The sequence below is a fragment of the Pocillopora verrucosa genome, chromosome 8 (genome assembly GCF_036669915.1).
Source record: "Pocillopora verrucosa isolate sample1 chromosome 8, ASM3666991v2, whole genome shotgun sequence".
NCBI lineage: Eukaryota > Metazoa > Cnidaria > Anthozoa > Scleractinia > Pocilloporidae > Pocillopora > Pocillopora verrucosa.
Genome location: NC_089319.1, coordinates 14851606 through 14870162, shown reverse-complemented (window position 1 = coordinate 14870162; position 18557 = coordinate 14851606). Strand labels below are relative to the sequence as shown.

General features: G+C 36.4%; 2 protein-coding genes across 4 annotated transcripts; one reads left to right on the top strand and one right to left on the bottom strand.

The window, feature by feature from the left end:
* The first annotated feature begins 1164 nt into the window (after positions 1-1164).
* LOC131786223 (protein N-terminal asparagine amidohydrolase) lies at positions 1165-8436 on the top strand. 3 transcript variants are annotated; one of them, XM_059103242.2, is made up of 11 exons: positions 1165-1351; positions 1447-1532; positions 3639-3744; positions 4501-4566; positions 4986-5100; positions 5385-5458; positions 5537-5590; positions 6118-6171; positions 6333-6433; positions 7172-7294; positions 7795-8436. In XM_059103242.2, exons 2-11 carry the CDS (start codon positions 1449-1451, stop codon positions 7963-7965), a joined length of 948 nt encoding a protein of 315 aa, XP_058959225.2. In that variant the 5' UTR covers positions 1165-1351; positions 1447-1448; the 3' UTR covers positions 7966-8436. The 3 variants fall into 3 exon arrangements, with proteins under 3 accessions (XP_058959225.2, XP_058959226.2, XP_058959227.2); XM_059103243.2 differs by having other exon boundaries at positions 1417-1532; XM_059103244.2 differs by having other exon boundaries at positions 1414-1532.
* A 1040-nt stretch (positions 8437-9476) lies between these two features.
* LOC131786222 (epsin-2-like) lies at positions 9477-18305 on the bottom strand. Its single transcript, XM_059103241.2, has 2 exons — positions 16534-18305; positions 9477-10145 (listed from the first exon to the last, which is right to left on the bottom strand). The coding sequence occupies exon 1, from the start codon at positions 18187-18189 to the stop codon at positions 16567-16569; it is 1623 nt and encodes a 540-aa protein (XP_058959224.2). The 5' UTR covers positions 18190-18305; the 3' UTR covers positions 9477-10145; positions 16534-16566.
* Between the last annotated feature and the right edge of the window lie 252 nt (positions 18306-18557).

Genomic DNA, 18557 nt, shown 5'->3' with positions numbered 1-18557 from the left:
TTTTAATGTTTGTTTTTTTTTTTTCCGGATTATTACGTTAGTATCTCTCACTCCTTTAATGTTCCTTTGTTGCCTCATTATTTCTTCAGTACCCTGCACTCTTTTAATGTTCGTTGTCTTCGGATTATTATGTTATGTTAATGGTTGTTGCTGCTTGATTATTTTGTTACTATCTCGCATTCTAAATGTTAAGATGTTAAGACATAAAATAGCATTACACCGTTACTATTTTCTTCCAGTATCGATCACTAGGAGGAGAAGAAATATTACTAAATGCGTGATCGCGTAGTTTATAGCGATTCCCAAAATCCTAGATTCATGAAAACAAGCCATCAAACTATACTTCTCTGTTTTTGTTTACTCACATGTGGCTCACAGATAAAGATATACAAAAACTAATAAAAATGTTTTCAGTATGTTTGAGCTATTTACTAGGTTATCAATGCGCTAATAAGCCTAACAGTAACGTTTGAATTTTAGACGGTAATGTCGTCTCTTAAATAGTAAATTATCAGAGAGATTCTCCTTGCAGGGTTGAGTCCGTTGAGAGAAGTTCAATGTTTTTTACTTACGTAATACGAAAAATTTGAAAAAGTATTTCGGTATACTAGATTACGCACCTAGAGTGTTTTCCAAGGGCTTTCCAATATATGAAATACTTTTAAATATTTAAACACTTTTACACCCGGTGCATTGAGTAAGTTTTTACAAAATTGCGGCAAATGACCAAGTCTCTACAAGGCCCACACCGAATTGATAAAGGCAAAAAAATCAGCTAAAAAAATGAAAGAAACTGCGTACCATTTTTCGAAAGCCTCTTGTGATTTAACCCCTTTGGCCTCAAGGCCTTCTTTACAAAGCATGTGGAACTAATAAGAAGAAACCTCTCGAGAATATCCTCGAACTCGTCTCTTTTCCCATCGAAATAACCCAAGAAGTACTGGTTTTCAACAGAACAATTTTCAAGGTTCTCCTCAAGGAAGTCAATCTCCGATCTATTTAAAGAAGAATGATTAGTTACCGGCATCATTACGCATTCTAGTGTCTTAATCAAAAATTGTCTTCAGTTTTTAGATGTCATCCTTCCGCGGGCTTTCGCAATATTCGCGGGTTTGATAATTTTCCCGCTGACCAAAATTACCGTGTACTCTTACCCTCGACGAACGCCTCCGATATAGCGTAACCCGGAAGACATATCTGCAACGCTGCGGCGCTTTCATCGCCCAAACTCTCGTCAATCTCAAGCCCAGGGTCTTTTCGGCTCCTCGTAGCATCGATACTTTCCTCTAATATCGATATTTTCCGAGCAGACCTCGGTATCGACGGTATCCGTAGCGGCCCCACCTTGCCGGTAAAACGAGTTAGTTAAGAATGGACAGATTGGCATGCACTAGCCACTAAAATACGGTTTAGTAGTCCTGTATACCTTTTCCTTGTTTTCTTTAGGTATGCCGCTAGTAATAAATGGCGAGATTGAAAGCTCACGACTAAGATCCTTTGAAGAATTTTCAAGAAAACATGAACATTTTAGGGTACGGTATACTCATCTACTCAGCAATCTGTTTTGAGTATTTGTTGCATGCATTTTGAAATCACTGGTGATGTTTGTAATCTGATTGGCTCTCATTGGTACAATTTATTCACGAATCGCATCATTTTTTGCTCTAAATCGCATCTTTTTCCCAGCTAACGAGGAAGCTTTACTGATACAACAACCAATTGCTAGTTTAAAGAAACCAATAAAATTGCAGGAAAATGAAAAACAACTTTTGCAACTTTCTACAAACTAAAAAATCTTGTACCTGAGCCACTGAATTTTGCTATTTCAAAATGGATGTTATAAACTGGTAATTGAACTTTGCATTGTGCAATTTGGTCTTAATTCATACTTGTGATTTCAAATCATGCATACGATGTCAGACCAGATCAAGTACACAGGCAAAAATTTCAACATGCTCATTCGCTGAGAAGACACTAATTAATCCCAAAAAGTGTAGAAAGTTGAAATTGAGTGCAGAAAGTTGAAATTGAGTGCAGAAAGTTAAAATTGAGTGCAGAAAGGTAAGTCATGAAAGCACAGGAAAACAAAATGGAGAACAGGTGAGGAGATAGTAACAATGTTTTAATTCAGAGTTTGGGGGAGAATACTTTAAACAAAAACACCCAACAGAAGGAAAAAACTGGATAAAAATCTGGCTTTCAAGAAAGAATATGAAAGTATGAACTGAAGGGCTTGAAAAAAATTCTTAAGGAGTTTCATGCCACAGTTTGTATGAAAAACTGGGAAGATTACAAGTGTGATAGCTTTCTTGTGATGCAAGTTCATCAGGGAAAAGCCAGACAACTCTGGCAACAAGGCAAAGGCAAGCAACTGCACTGGTGAGCCGTGACATGGAACAAAAACCAACTAAAAAGGAAAACAGAATCATATTTTTGCTTGTATTATTAACTAGTAATCACATGATTTTTCTTGTGCAATTTAGGATGAATCAGTATGCGCAATTCAAAATTGCACTTTACCTATGGGCTTTGGTAATTTTGTTAACCCTTGAAAAAGTTACTCATGCTCAGTGCTTTGTCTCAAGTTGCACTCAAAATCATGTAATTACCTATACAAATTGCACTCTACTCAGTTCAATCACCATTATTAACAGATATATTGGCTCTAGAATATACACATAGAAATTATATTAGTTTGGGGGAAGTTTTAGAAGTCAAATTTTTGTGGAACCCATGCATACTTTAAAGTAGTTAAAATGATGTGTTGGCTTGGCAACTTACCTGTTGATGGGAACTGAGTTGGAAACTACCTCACTCCTGGAAGGGAGTAACAAATTCTGTATTCTGATTGGCTAGGTGAATGGGAACTCAATGTTGCCTTCTTTCTTTACTGAAATATTTAAAATGCCAGGCAAGTTGAATGTGAACCCAGTAATTTTGGGATAATGGCCATCTAAAATTGACCAATCAGTGTTGAACCACTACAATAAAGGATAAGGCTGGTAGGTCAATTTGAAGCCACCCGCCTGCTTCCAATTCCTTTGGGTGCTAAGTTTGGCTCCAATCATATCAATTATGGCATGATTTGTGTATTAATTTTCTCCAAAAATGTTGGAGGGACGAAGCAAAATTTGGTAAGGAAGGTGTCGAATGTAATTTGTAATGTCTATTCAATTTTTTCTAAGATGCATAGAAATTTTCTCTTCTTTTCTTATTTTATGACGCTCAAACTTCCTTGCATTTTAATAAACAAATATACATGATGGTCAGCATGTGAAAAGGTACTGGCTCTCCCAAATCACCAATGAGGTTGACATTAACATCTACTTTTAATAAAAGTACATAATTATGTGTTTTTACACAAAGTTTCCTACATAGGAGCTGTAAGAGTATATTTATATTAAGGAAGGACAAGTATTTCTTTAGTTTAGAAGCAGTCTTGATCTGAGATTTCAGGAGTCCAGTTTTCAAGTCTTGAGATCAGTTATTTCTGTTCTCCAAACAGTCTTGGAATTAGATTTGATCTCCAAGCATAAAAGTTCACAAAGAGTGACTGAGTTTCTGGTACATTTAATACTACCTTTGTTCATAAATGGGGTCACTCTACAGATGCAAACATGACGTGCTTTTATTTGTAGGAAAGTGCTAGAAATTTCTGCAAAAAGCCACAAAGAAGGGTAAAGAGACCAAGCAGAGTACTATACATCATTCAAAGGGAATATGCTACTGTGGCACAAGATGATGGTAGGAGCTTTAGCTTTTCATTAGTGAAAACTATATACACTTTCTTTGTTTCAATTCTTACTCTTCCAAAATATTCTTGCCTAAAAGGCCAGAGTTAATTGTTTCTGTATAAGACTGGGTGCCACAACTATTATACAATATCATTAAAAGGTAATTTTCTAATTATTGTATTCATAACCTAGAAATCTTCCAGAATGTGCAAGTTTTATTGAGTACTCTGCCACATGTAAAGCTTTACTTTTCACTTTTTCCTACTAAGGGTCCTTGAAATATCACACCTGTCTTGTACAGTGTATTTCTTTTAACAATTTTCGATCCTTCTCCCTTTATGAATGTCCTACAATACTCGCTGGGGTATTTTATATGTTCTCACATTACCACATGGATAATTGTAGCTAGTTTGTTGGAAATTTTTTCAGTAGGGTAGAAAACTCTATCTGTGCTCTGCATGGCAAGTAATTTAGTGTTCACAACTGAGTTGAAAACAAATTAGCCACTGTAAAGGGTAAAAAAAGCTGACATTTCGAGCATTAGCCCTTTGTCAGAGTGATGTATTTCTGTCCCCTCTGACGAAGGGCTAACGCTCAAAATGTCAGCTTTTTTACCCTTTACAATGGCTAATTTACGTTTTCAACTCAGTTGCTAACACTAAATTACCTGCTATACTCTCCCACTGAGACAGCACCACAGTTTCTTTAGAAACTTACTCCTTTATTCATTTGTGCTTTGCATGGTTTTCCATACTTCATTTTGTAGAACCTATTACCATCATGGGATCTGAGGATGCTACAACTTGTCATATTGTTGTTTTACAAAACACAGGTATTTCTAAATATGGTTCTGCTGAGACAGAATTAAACTGATTTTGGGATTCAGGCTTTTAGCAGCAGAATCAAGAGACAGGCTCACATTTGAATTGTATATTTTCTATTGAAATTTTCATGTGACTATAAAAACTGCATTGAGCATTGACAATTTGGTCATGATGATTTGGTGGTCAGCTAGGCTTAGTTTGTTAAAGATACATTTTAATCCTCCACTAGAGTAAGAGGTGTTACTAAAGTTGATTCAAACTTGCATTTTATGTCTTTTTTAAAATGTTTATAGCACAAAGAATACTGTTGTTAAACAACAGGTTAGATACATTGGCAAGATTAGGACATGACAAATGTTTTCCAAGCAGACCATTCTTTTTAATACAATACTTAAGGTACCTGTATAATGAATATTACTTCTATCAGGATCAGGTGTGGTAAGTCTAGGACACTTTGATGGCCGAAGTACAGAGGAAGGTATCAAAGGCATGATTGCATCTGTCACTAACCTTTCCCGATCAAAATGTGATGCAAATGGAAGGCAAGTAATGCTATTGATTTAACCACATCCATCCAAGAAGGTTTTACTTGCTAATCTAATGAGAGTAAAGATAGATCACATTGTTCCACAATTATTAATATCTATAATTTCACCTGCAAATCTACGGTAATTGAACCTTTGTTTTAAGTGTTGGGCTAAACTGGCCAATAACCTCTCTTTATTTTATTGTTTATCATTCATTTTTTTTTTAAAGTTATGATGGTATAACTGACCTATAGAACCCTTATTTAATCACCACTACGTCTCTCTTTTATTTTCCTTAGGAATGAGCTTCACTTATTTGGAGGATTTCTTGATGATAGGGGGATTTCTAGTGGATTAACAGTATCGATTTTAGGTAATTTTTCTTTGATATGTAACAAATTCCTCTTACAAAATGAATCCTAAATTCTTAATGTGTTAAATCATGTTCTAGAAGCTTTACAGAAACAGGACGAACCCATTCATTTATGTTCAGCATGTGTAACAGGTATGTGTTTGAAACCTCTCAAACTCCTTCAAGAGTTAAAACTCTCTGACCTGACATAATGACTAGCAGCTCATTTCTCTGTACAATACCACCCCTCAAATCACACATTACAGTCACAACATTACAGGAAAAGATTGCCAACCAAAAAAGCACTTGATTGTGAAACAAATTCTCCTTGTGGGTACAGGTAGGTTAGGAAATAAGGAGATTGTCAAGACGCACTGTGTTACTCACCGGTAGACATTTTGGTTGGGGAAATTACAACTTTTGTTTAAGCACACGTTTATTTTAAAGTTTTGAGTCTATAGGGAAATGATGTGCATATTAGAACATAAAAGTCCTTCTCGCTTACTACAGGAAATGGTAAAGGAGAAGCAAGGAGAGGTATTATTATTAATAAGCAGACAGAGGAGAAGGAAGTGGAGGGGGAAATAACGGGAAGGAATGAGATGTTCACTGTTACAATGCTTGGTGTCATGCACATGATTCCTTTCTAATTCTCTGACTTTACTGTATTGTGTTAACAGGATTCAACAATGTGGTTGAAAGTGGACAACACAAGCCTATAATTTCTGGAATAGGTAACACAAATACCACTGTCTCACAAATTTGCTACCTTTACATACTTAGCAATCAAGAGAGGGGAATGCAACCTATGACTGCCCACCTTGAAAAAGGCAAAATTAGCTTGATGTGTAGATTTGGATTATGTACTGCCTTGATCATCTTCTTTGTGTGACAGGTGTCAGCATTCAAGATGGTGAGATTTATCCAGCAACATTTGAGAATAAGGGTCCTGATGAAATCATACGACATGCTCGTGTGTTTGTGGGTGATGAAAGGGTAAAGTAATAATTTATTCCATGAATTACTGCTTGCCACTTAGAAGACTCTCTGAAAGGGACAACAATAACATATACCATATGCAAACTTGCACCATAAATTCTTTGACAAAAATTTCTTTTTAGCAGCTTATCAGCACTTAAATCTATCTAAATGTTCAACTTAATTGAAATAATTATGCTTTTTTACTCCTAACATTTTGCTACATTGAGGAAGTTGTTGAGATTTTCTGAAATGAAGCTCCTCTGCCTCTTTCTGGCTTGACTTTCAAGCATGTTATCCAGACTCCCAGCATGCCTTCTGTTACAGTTACGGGATTACTTTTCAGGCAACAGTTGGGTGATAAGGTCACCATCACATAGGGAGAAGAAGTAATCCTTTTTGATAATACAGATTTGTTTTCAATGAGTTGCTTGTATTCTACAGTTGAATGACATGGTAAACCTAGCATCACATCAGGTTTCATACCTAAAAGGTTTCACATCTTACTATTTCTGCTCAACATAACTTTAAGACTGGACACAGGTTCCCAGCCAGTTTTTGCATCCACAGCCACCTTCATTTGAATGCTATTTGAATCTCTTAAAACTACAAAAAAGGAAAGGATAACCTTTTGATAGCAAAAGTATTGTTTTTGGCACCTTAGAAGATTGGTTGAGATGATATAAAATTTTAAAATAATTTCCACTATTATTTGGAATAAATAATAATCAGAGATTCACCTTTGTCCTTTAACAGATGGTAGAAGTATATAATTCAAGTAACAAAGAGCTGCAAATTGAACCTTATGATAGTAAGAACAAATTGCCTGCTAAATACTTGGAGTTTTATTGTAATGCAGATGACAAAGTCATACTACAGGTAATAAGTAAATAAAATATCCATTTGCTCTTCTTCTTCACTTTCCTATAGTTAAACCTGAATTGTGAAAGTGTAAATGATTGAGAACAAAATTAAAAGTCCCAATTATAAACTTCCCATAATAGGCACAGGTACACCTACAAAATTTCAACCCAGTTTTAAGACTGACCCTTGTGAGCTTCATTGGTAAAAGGCTCAGTTGTAAGTCAAGACTACCTTCATAAGTATCCTTACCCAACCATATTAACAGGGTGAGCATATAACAAAGCCACCTTTATTTGTAACCAAGAATGAAGTCTGACACAGTTACAGTTAAGATTTTGATTTTGTCATAACTTGGTGAAAGAAAGCATGTTTTTTTCAATCAGCTTGTGTTTTGTTAAACAATTTTTCACTTATGATGAACACATCATTGGCTGAGCTGAGGTCTAATGGCAAGCCTGCCAAGTAAATTCTTTGTTTTATCTTTGTTTCTTGTCTGAGGTATTTCTTCCTTACAGAACCTGTCAACATCACCTCATTGTGAACCTCCTTACTTTGCATCTACAACCAGAGCCACATTCCTTCATATTCTCACTCATCCGCAGCCTTTGATTACAGTGTTTCCAGAAGGAAAGCCTCGAGTTTACCAACTGTCTGATAGTGAAAAGAATTGGACTCGAACAAGTTAAAAACACAAGAACAAGTTTACAGTTTTACCAGCAAAAGTATATTCTGTAGGCCCTCATAATGGTAACACCTAACTTTGTGTGAAGAGGATTGGAATGCAATTTCATCATCAAATGAAATACCAAGACAAACATGAGAATGTCATCAAACTTCAGTAAGATAACAAGAAAGGCCAACAGATAGACATAAAAGCACTCTAGTACAATTTGAAGACAGCAAAATGAATGGACTGAAATATACACACAACTGATAGCCAAACCGGTGGACAAAAAAGGATGGTTTTTGTAGAGCAAAAAACAATAAAGTTGTGGCAAGACTCATTTCACCCACCAAGCTTCCTGCAACTACAAATAGAGTCATATTTCTAGACAGACATCAAGTTTTATTGTTACATTACAACATGGCAAAGTGATGACAGAGCAAATGTATTTTCGTCTCAATAAATATAGATTATTAAGTCTTTGAATTTTAAACCAGTAGCAGAGATGAACTGGCCAGTTGTTTGTGTAACTTGTGGGCAAAAAGGTTCACAAACCACAAAAAACAGTGGCATAGGAATTAGGGTCATATACTTCTCATAAATTTACTTGTAGCTGTGCAAGTTAACTACAACTTCAGTGGAAAGGAAGTTCAAGCTGGAGGCATCTTCCTATCAAGGGCACATTGTGATAAGAACAACTCACAGCCAATCACACACCCTTTCCTGGATACCATTAACCTCCCCAACTGGCTACAAAGCTGTAAATTCACAGAATCAAGTTTAGGTTAGCATTTATGTACTTTGGAAAGACCACTTCTGTTGTACTTCATAACTATTAGGTTAACACTCAAATTAAACTGTGTAACGTTTTACTGCGGTGGACAAATCCATGGAAAGATAGAAAATATTCAGGGCAAAGCAGACGTGGGTGTGTCCATGTGTGCAGACAGTTACAGTTGATTTTATAAATGTATACCATGCAAAAAGGAATTCAACCTTATTTTTGTGCTTTGGGGCACCAGGGCAAACATGAAACTGGTTGTTCAGTTCTATTTCAGAGGAGATTAGAAACAGGTTTCCTTTTACTCCTCCATCCTCCTGAAATTTGAACTGAATACAAAATTGTTTCAATTTTTCCTCAATATTTTTCCAATATTGTTCTCAGTCAGTATGAAATAACTGCTAGTTGCTGATTTCCAAGTTTCAGGCATTCTTAAGAGAAGCTGTTCCAAAGGACACATCTGTTTGTATGGTTCCAAAATGACAGAATCAAGGGGAAAAATGGAAAATTCAAAATTCACCTATTAATTCCAGATGAAAAACAACAATCAAAATCAAAATTGTCAATGGGCACTCTGGGACCCAAATTGCTGAGGAACAACTAAATAAACAAACAAGAAAATTAGTCTTTGAATTGGTAAGAAACAATATAAAGAAAATTGAAGTCTGAATTTCATTTCATGTCAAAGAAAATTATGCACTAAGGTACACTTCTAATGCCACTGATGTGTTGAAAAATGGAGAAAAAGGCTCTTTAATTTGTTGATGTTTTATTACTAGGGAACTGATGACATGAGTAATGAAAATTCAATCAGTCTCCACGACAACAATTTATCACCTGATCAATGGTAATTTGACCATTAACACTCTCCTTTGTTACATGCAAGTTCTTTCCATCAACTAGCTAATAGGCCATTTTTGATATAATGAAACTCTAAGGCTAGGAGGAATAAAACAAAAGAAATAAATTATTCATCGCTAAACCTCCATGTCATTTACTTTGTTTTATTCCCCCAGGCTTCAGAGTCAAGTTTGAATTTTAGTAAATCCAAAATGGCCAACTGAAAAATTGATCTTCCATTCAGGTCAATTTCATTATTTCTGGTTTAAATGTCCATGTAACAGAGAGCTAAATATCATAAACAAAAAAATTTAGATACAATTTGAAGTTTGTAAAGGTATTACTTTCTATTTTTGATTTGATGCTGTAGCTACTCTCTAACCTATATGTACTTATAACAATTAAAATGTTTAAAAAAAAAAAAAAAAAAAAAAAAACCCACAGAACACCATAAGGCATATTTTACTTTTCTTAGTCTCCAGTTTTTCAGAATATTTCTTTTTAAACAAGAAAGCTGATGATAATTACTTGTTCTAAGACCAGTTGAGCTGAATTCTTTCCCAAGAATCTTCAGGCAGTGGCTGAAAAGAGATAAATAAGCAAATAAATGAATAAGTAAACAAAATGAAGTTAACAACATTCAGTTAATGTTTTACTTTTCAGTATATTCTATCAGCCAAAAACAAAGACAATAATAAGAAAGAAAACTGAAGACTAAATTTGATCACACAGTAATTCATCAGTATTTTCCACTGCATAACACAAGGAGTATTTACTCGCTTCTTTTCAAAAATTTTAAAAGTCTCTCGTTACTGGGATACCTGTGGTAGCCCAGTCATAAAACGCCTTTGTTTTTGTTGTCTCTTTTTTTTTTCCTGACACAAAATGGGAAAATTTCACAATAGTACCCAGTGGTCATTGGGCCCTCAACACCATGATAACTAACTGTGATCCAATGGGGGTGGAGGTGTTCACATGCTGATCATGCATGTTATCTTGACGATGATTGACGTTGTCATGCATGGACAAGGCCGGGTCACATGACGAACACAAGATTTTTGCTTATAAAACTCTTCTGTCAGCCATTCTGTATTTGTTCTGGGATTGTTGCTTTGGTGATGGAGGTGCAATATCTTTGTTTATGATTACCTAGAGCAATATGGCGCAAACACTCAAAATACTTACAGACGCATGCACAAGTCATATTCGCGGACAATCCACACTAAAAGATGTTACTGGGCAGTATTTTTGGAACAGATTGAGTCACGAACGCTTGAAAGCCATGAAAGCCTTGTATGCCTTGAAAGCCATAAAAGCCTTGTATGCCATGTATGCTGATGTCTTAGTTGAAAAACGTACACTTGTTAAAAAAAAAAAGCAAAATCATACCACTACTACTGTGAGATTGAAGAACAAAACTCTAATGGATGATAACTGCTTGTGAAGAAAGACACCATGTTTGATTCACTTGATGCCAAGGAACGTAGCTACGATAACAGTATGAATGGTATTAATTTCACGATCACAAAGGTGAATCTTATATTTGTTTTCATTGTAGTTGTATGGATATTCTTTTTTAATAAATACATGATCCAAAATCCTGTGATTTTTGTGTATCTTGTTATGTTATCTATTGTTTACACATTTGTCTTGTGGGCTGATTTCTACATGAAGTTGTTGATGTCTTCAGCAAAAGCTGCTGTGAATAGCTTTGATGAATGTAACTTATTTAAGAAAGCTGCTCAGTTGTCTGTTATTGTATATGATAATAAGCTTAATAATAGCAATGATGAAGCATTTTCAATAAATACAGTCTGTAACTGTAGATCTCAATATGACAAATTTGTTTATTTTAGTTGCCCTCGTATATATGGTATTCGTGTTCAGGATTGTGAGCCCAGCAGAATACCAAAGAAAAGAATTACACATATTTTGCAGAAATCCAGGAAAGTAAGACATTTACTTCGAACCTACATCAGAAAAGGCATACCGAAGTCTTCTCGAATGCATCTTTTTACAAATTAAGCTTGTGAAAAAATATATGCACATGGAATCAGTTGTGAAAATAAAGGAACAATGAAATATCCCTCTTCTGCAGTCAGGAGAAAATATCCAAAGTCTAACAAATACAGGATACTGAAAATGCAAAACCAATACCCACATGTAATAAACAGTCCAAAGCCAAAGCAGTTGAATGCATGGAGGTCTAATTCAGTACCAAATGTTTATAAAAATCTGAATCACAGGATAAATCATTGTAAGTCTAATCTTTCTGGGGATATAGAAAAAACCCTGGTCCTATTATCAATTCTACTAAAACAATTCAAGTTCCTTACAGTCATGACAATATGGCAATGTTTGGGTTAAGTGCTGGTACACAGTGTGTAGCCATGTCACTTGCTTTCCTTTATACATAACAAGAGGAATGGTATTGTAACCTCAATGGACTTGGTTAATATCATGAAGATTGGTAATTAATTGTATTCTGGTCTATCTAGTCTATCCAAGCAATCCTATTTACTGTTAACAGAAGTACCTGCAATGGTAATAATGTTTAATATTAATTATCAGCCTCAATATAGTCCAAGCTGTACTAATACTATACATGGTACTTGTGAAGTACAAGATTTCAATTATTGCATGTCATTTGCAAATGCTATGCAGGCTGTGCTAGGACAAAATTATAATTTCTTTCTTTAAACAATCCTTAGTACTACAGTAGGTTTTTACAGTAATGGTTATGGTAAGTTTAAGATATTTGATTCTCATGGTAGAGATTCATATGGTATGCCCCATCCTAAAGGAACTTGTGTACTGTTAGAGGTTAACACCTTAAATGAGCTAATAAACTATTTTGAGGCAAAATCCAAATGTTTTATTTGAACTCAAAAGTGTACATATTAATGAAAAACAATGTGATATGACAGATATTTCTGATCACCAGTTGTCAGCTGTCCCTCTCAAAGCAAATCATGCAGATGCTGAAATTACAACCATTCATATTCCCTTGTTGTGCTGTTATGCCACATCTTTTTATAGCATTTGTTTTTCCATCATCAAATACTGTGGGTATTGGATTTCAGACTCTAGATCGAATCACTGACCATACAAACAAGTTTTACAAAGAAAAACTCAATGGCGATAACAATCCACTCACTATCAACAATTTCCCACAGACAATTCAAATATATGATGCAGATATTAATATTGCTGTTAATATGGAGAAACAAGGAATCCGTAAATGTCCATGTATAAGCCACACCTGTAGATAAGCCGCACCCCCAATTTGGAGGTGCAGAATTTGGAAAAAAATAAAACAATAAAGTTTGAAGTTTCAGTAGAGTTGTACTGCTACAAACAATCAAGGTTTCGGAACACTGACATAGAAGTTGTGGCTGTCTTTCACATTTATCAAGTCTAAAGAAAGTGAAACAGAAAAGAAAACAAACAAGTGCGTAGTAGCCAAGCTTTAGATGTTGGGAGGAGTCTGGGCCAGGGCCTGGCCATCGTTGACTCAGCTGTTCGAGGATACCACTTGTATAAAGATGTTTCATTTTGCCATTATGTTGCAAAAAAGAAAAAGGGAAGATTACAAGTTTGTATAAGAAAGAGGCATAAATCCTGTCCCACAATACTGTATCCTCAAGTGTTGCAGTCTAATTTATATGGCAAAACATGTAAAGGACACATTAGAGTTGACATGACATATCTTGGACACACTTGTCTTGTAGCTTCCAGAATTAAATTAAGGCACAACGTTGTGAACAAGATGAATCTTATAGAAAATTTCAGTGAAACACAAAGTTAAATTCCATCTAATTGGTGAAAGCAATATACCTGGTGTAATTTGATTAATGCCAGCAAAATAGCAGGTGCAATCTTATCAATGCTAACAACATACCGAAGTGCAATCTGATTGGTGCAAGCAAAATACACAATTTAATGATTGAAATGTTAGGCAGCAGGAAAAGTATCTTTGCTGGAGCAATTAAAGAAGGTCCAGAGCCTATTCCATTTCATATTGCCAGTTGTTTAAAAAGTTCATCCACATTACAGCAGGGTATTGTTTCAGGCTGTTAACAAGTTGAGCAGCCACCTACCAAAATCTTCCCTAAAGTATTGTTTTAACTGTTTAACCCTTAAGAGTAACAAGCATCAAATTTCTCCTTACAATACCACACAAGAACACACAGTTAAGGTCACAAGAAAAAAGGAAATAATCACCAACAAAAGGGATCTAGATTGTTAATCTCAGTAAGGAGAATATGCATGCTGATCTTAGGGTGAAGGGGGTTAGGGAAAGGAAGCTGCCTCGGTATAGAGCACAAGCTGAACTAAATAGTAAATAGGAGACACAAAACAGAGTTGGAAAATACAATGGCTGGCTAGGACAGTTATTGCTAATCAATCTACACTCCCAGATAGAACCACTGTGGTTGGAGAACTTTTCCAAAGTAACATCCATGATGTTCTTTCACCCTTCTCCCCCTTCCAATGTTGTTTACCCCCACTTTTTCTAAGTGACCTTGCAGGTAAACATTGAGAACACCAACAAATGTGTCTGGGAGTGTATTTAAGAGGAATGCTGGGAGATTGTTCAGAAATGTTGATTTAGCAAGTATGTATCAGTTGCTTAATGCTTACCTTTGACATTGTTTTTTAACACCTCAAGAATATGAAAGTTTAGAATTACATTGTATCTTTCATTAAACAAAGAATCAAATGGAAAGATCAACAAGAGTGTCGATAATTGTGAATAATCTTCAATGAACTACACATAGGAAATATTGTATGCAAACAATGTTTGTATACACTCCTTCGTGAAACCCGCTGCATCATTTTAGTCACTATTATTGGACTTTTCAGTAGAAGACACTATTCTTGTCTTTGAAAAGTGTTGTGTTTTTTCTAAGGGAGGCAAAGTTCAACACCTGATGCACCCTTCTCTACTGGCAATTACTCTAGAAATGCATTTGGGCATAGATTCAATATACTTAATGAATGTTGTAGTAGAAACAATTTTGAAAGTATTGATAATTAGTTCTTTACATCCACCATATGATTCTCTAATTATAGTTTAATCAGTGAACTATTTGTTTAATTTTAGTGAGACAATTGGAAACAAGTTCTCTAAGCATTTCAGAGGGCTCGCTGGAATTGGCAGTGCTACTTTTGAACAGAACAGCAAATAAAAATTATTAGTGGCTGAGGACCATTAGGACACAAAGGACACTAAATTGACCAAAATCAGTGTGAAAAATGTTGCAACAACACACACAACAGCTTGTGAAAAGGAGAAGCATGTTGTTCTATTAGTAACATTGGCCATGATGATTAAAAGATTTTGTCAAGTATATGGTCAAGAAAATGGAAATGGAAGACACTGGTTGTTTCCAGTATGTTCTGTTTTTTCAATACAAGTATTTATAAAAAATTTAATATTTAATTCTTTTGAGGCCTTTCTAGATTAAATACTGTAGCTACCTAGGCATTTCTTACTTTACTGGCATCAACAAAAATGTACATACTGTATTTACTTGTGTACAAGTCGAACTCATGTATAAGTCCACCCCTCATTTTCAAGGTCAAAAATCATATTCTTCATCATTTATGGTTAAAGAAGTAAAATTAATACCAATAGAAATTTCCCAAAAAGTTAATCTCCTATTTCTGAGAATGTATTGAAAACACAGTGAATTAAAAAAAAAACTGCAAAGCAAAATGTAACCATGTGCTGTAGAGTTTATCAGCACTTGTTTATATCACCACCAATAAAGCATACACTAGCACTTCCATTTACCAGAGAAGTATTTTACCATATTTTTTAAATCACATTGAAAATAAAATCATCTTGCATTTAACTAAACTTAATGTTAAGTTTGAAAGGAGATTTAGTGGACCGAAGGAACACTGGGGAGCTTTGAAAGATTGCTGGTAAAAAACAAGACTATGTGAGACAACACCATTTGCCAGGTCACTAAGCTGCTGAAATCATTCAATTCAGCACCGCAAACAGCAGCAAAGCTGTAAGTGAAATGTCTGCTCTACAGATTAGAAGACAAAATAGTCATCAGCTTCAGTAGCTTTGTGTTTAAGCCTCTTAAAATTTATTATTTCAAGCTTTTTGTTGATGAAGAATGCACTGAAAACTGACGAAACTCAAACACAATTAGAACTGGTTTTGTAAACTTGGTTTCCTTTACAGACTTCAGGCAATTGTTATGCTAATTTCTTGGATTGCTTTAGACCACGTCTCTGTGTATGACTTGTGTATAAGTCATGGATGATTTTTTGGGCTGAGTTTTTGGTCTTAAAAGGTCGACTTAGACACGAGTAAACACAGTCCTTACTGGGAGACTCTTGATTTTGGTGCAAGATGCAATATGTAACAGGTTCCTTCCATTTGGGGTGGATCAATTTGGTTGTTAGCAAACTATCCAAAGGGGAAGCTCTAGAAAACTCATTGGGCTGGTTATTAACACAAGGTCTAACCCAAACCATAGCTTTACCCAAGTAGTGGGCCTCAGGGATTCTCTTTAAGAGGGTTGATATAATAAAATAAATGTCCTTCCACAATAAGCTTTTGGCCCACTTAACACTGTACATGAAAATAAATGTTCAGATAAAGTTCTGCTAAATTGAAGATGGCTTAGAACACATTTTTGTTAGACAAAAGTTTAAATAACTGACCAATTGAATTTCAGCAGGTGGTTTGAACACTCAAACTTTGTGACTAGTTTTTGCTCTGCCACCTCTTTGAGTGACCAAAAACAAAACCTTAGCATAGTAAGCAGGGTGTAAATGACTTTTTACTTATTTTTCATTTCCTTCTCTCTTAACCTCAAGTGCACTTCAGGGGAAAAACCTTTTAAAAGATAATTTCCACAGAAGGGAACCCCATCACCTGATTAGCAGTATCATATGTTCAAGGCAATAAGCAATTCTGTTGAAACAACAAATTAAACATACCTTTCTTCTTGACTAAGTTGATCACTTGCTTCCTCACAGGAAGGGATTACTTTGAACTGTTTGCTGGGGTCTAGAGGTAGAATCTGGAATTAGAGGTGAGGGTAGTAACACTCCTCCACTCATACTCTGCATGCTGTTTGGTACTACAACTGGCTGCTCACGAAGCTGATTCAGTGTTGGTGCTTGAGGCTTATCTTGTACAAATGGATTAGTTGATCTGGATGATGCTGGTTTGCTGGACAAGAAAGGATTGGCAACAGGGTCAGGTTTTTGCGTTAGCAAATCTAAGTTCACCAAATTAGAAACCCTGTTATCCAGGAATTCCTGGCCACCTGTTGACTTCATTAATACTTCATCTTTATTTTCAAGGTTAAATGGAACCAAAGGTGGCTGACTTGAAATTCCACTGCCAGTAGCACTCTGGTTGAAAGCATTGAAACCCTCAGGCTGCAAAGTTTCCCATGGCCCTTGAGGTTGTGGTGCCACTTCTGTGGGAAAAATGTCTCTTCCACTCCATGGGTCACTCAGGGGAGGTGCTGTAGCTGAATTACTTTGTATAGGGGCTGCTCCCCAGGGATCTGTTCCTCCAGCCATAGCTGCCACAACAGGTGTGTTGTTTGAAGCTCCAAAAAGATTCTGTGATGAGTTTATTGGCAATTGATAAGATGCACTGTTGTCTCCCCAAGGATTGGTAGGAGCAGTGGCGACTGAATTGGTGCCACCTAACCAGGGATCAGGTTGTGGAATGGAAGGTTGTGATATAGACGGTTGTGACATGGGCGAACTTGCAACCCCTGATGGTGTAGAACCCCAAGGGTCAAACGTATCCTGGGAAACTTGAACACCATTGCTTCCAACATCCAGTGGCAATGGTTCCTGAGGTGAAGGAATTTGTTGACTTTGGCTAATGGCCATCTGTAGCCGTTGATCATCCCTCTCGTTCAGTTTTTCTTTCTCTTCTGCCTCTTGCTTGCTTAGTGCCAACGCTAATTGCAACTGTAATTCTTCCTCGTTGGCATTCGACGGACGGCAGGTTTCCATATCGCTGCCTAGGACTTTCCTGGCAGGTTCCCACGAGCGGCTAGTTGGTACACCAGTTGCTGGTGCTGCTGGGGCACCAAGACGCAGATCAGATGTGCTTCCCGAGTCTCGTAAGTTGCCGGCTTTCACCGAATCGCTGCCGATGCCAGAACTGGCTTGTGCGAATCTCTCCTTTGCTTTTAATGCTCGAGCCCTCTCACTCTTCAGCCGATCTTCGTCTTTCAATAATGCAACAAGCTGTTTAGCCTTTTCACGTACGTTCATTCCCTGATCTTTACCGTCTTTATCGATGAACTGAAAATCTTTTAAAGTTTGAATTGCGTACAAGTTCTCTCGGCATTGCTGAGCTACTCTTTCAGTGCCAGTCTTAATAATGTAATCCAAAACAACCAATGACTTGTACACGTGCCTCCAGTTTTTTCCATGATCGTTGAGTCTTTTCCAAATCATCCCCATTATCTCTGAAAAGGCAACCACGTTGTAAGTGGCATCGGCAATCTCAGTCATCACAGAACTTGATGGTCCCCAAGGATCGTTCGAAGTAGCTTCGCGAACTTTTACTTCGGCGTTCGAGTAGTTGTTCACCACGTTCTTTAACTGGCGTCTAACGGACATTTCGATGTTTCAAATAGTGTTGGTAAAGTGAGGTAGAGTAGCTGGAGTTCAGTCTCAAACTCTAAATTTCATACAATATTCCACCAAAATGGCGGACATAATACAACGCCTCGCGAGTGACGATCGAAATAAGATTACCCCCTGCAAAGCTTCCCACATATTATTAATGACTCTTCCCCGGGGCCTACGCGTAACAGTCCTTGTCATTTCGTCAAGTTTGGCTTAAAACAAAACTTATAAAAACACTCACTGCCTCCGGTGCAAGAGGCATCAGTTCTCGCAAATCATAGCAAGCTCCGGCCTTCCGCTCATACCGCTAAACTCGATTAGTTTACAGACATTACACGTTACCCGTGTAATGTATGTAA

What these genes read in the sequence shown, in the direction of transcription:
- LOC131786223 (XM_059103242.2), top strand. Translation starts at nt 1,449, where the DNA reads ATGCCGCTAGTAATAAATGGCGAGATTGAAAGCTCACGACTAAGATCC. An exon ending in AAATGTGATGCAAATGGAAG is followed by an intron (nt 5,101 to 5,384) that starts GCAAGTAATGCT and finishes TATTTTCCTTAG; the next exon opens with GAATGAGCTTCACTTATTTG. An exon ending in TGTTTGTGGGTGATGAAAGG is followed by an intron (nt 6,434 to 7,171) that starts GTAAAGTAATAA and finishes GTCCTTTAACAG; the next exon opens with ATGGTAGAAGTATATAATTC.
- LOC131786222 (XM_059103241.2), bottom strand. Translation starts at nt 18,189, where the DNA reads ATGTCCGTTAGACGCCAGTTAAAGAACGTGGTGAACAACTACTCGAAC.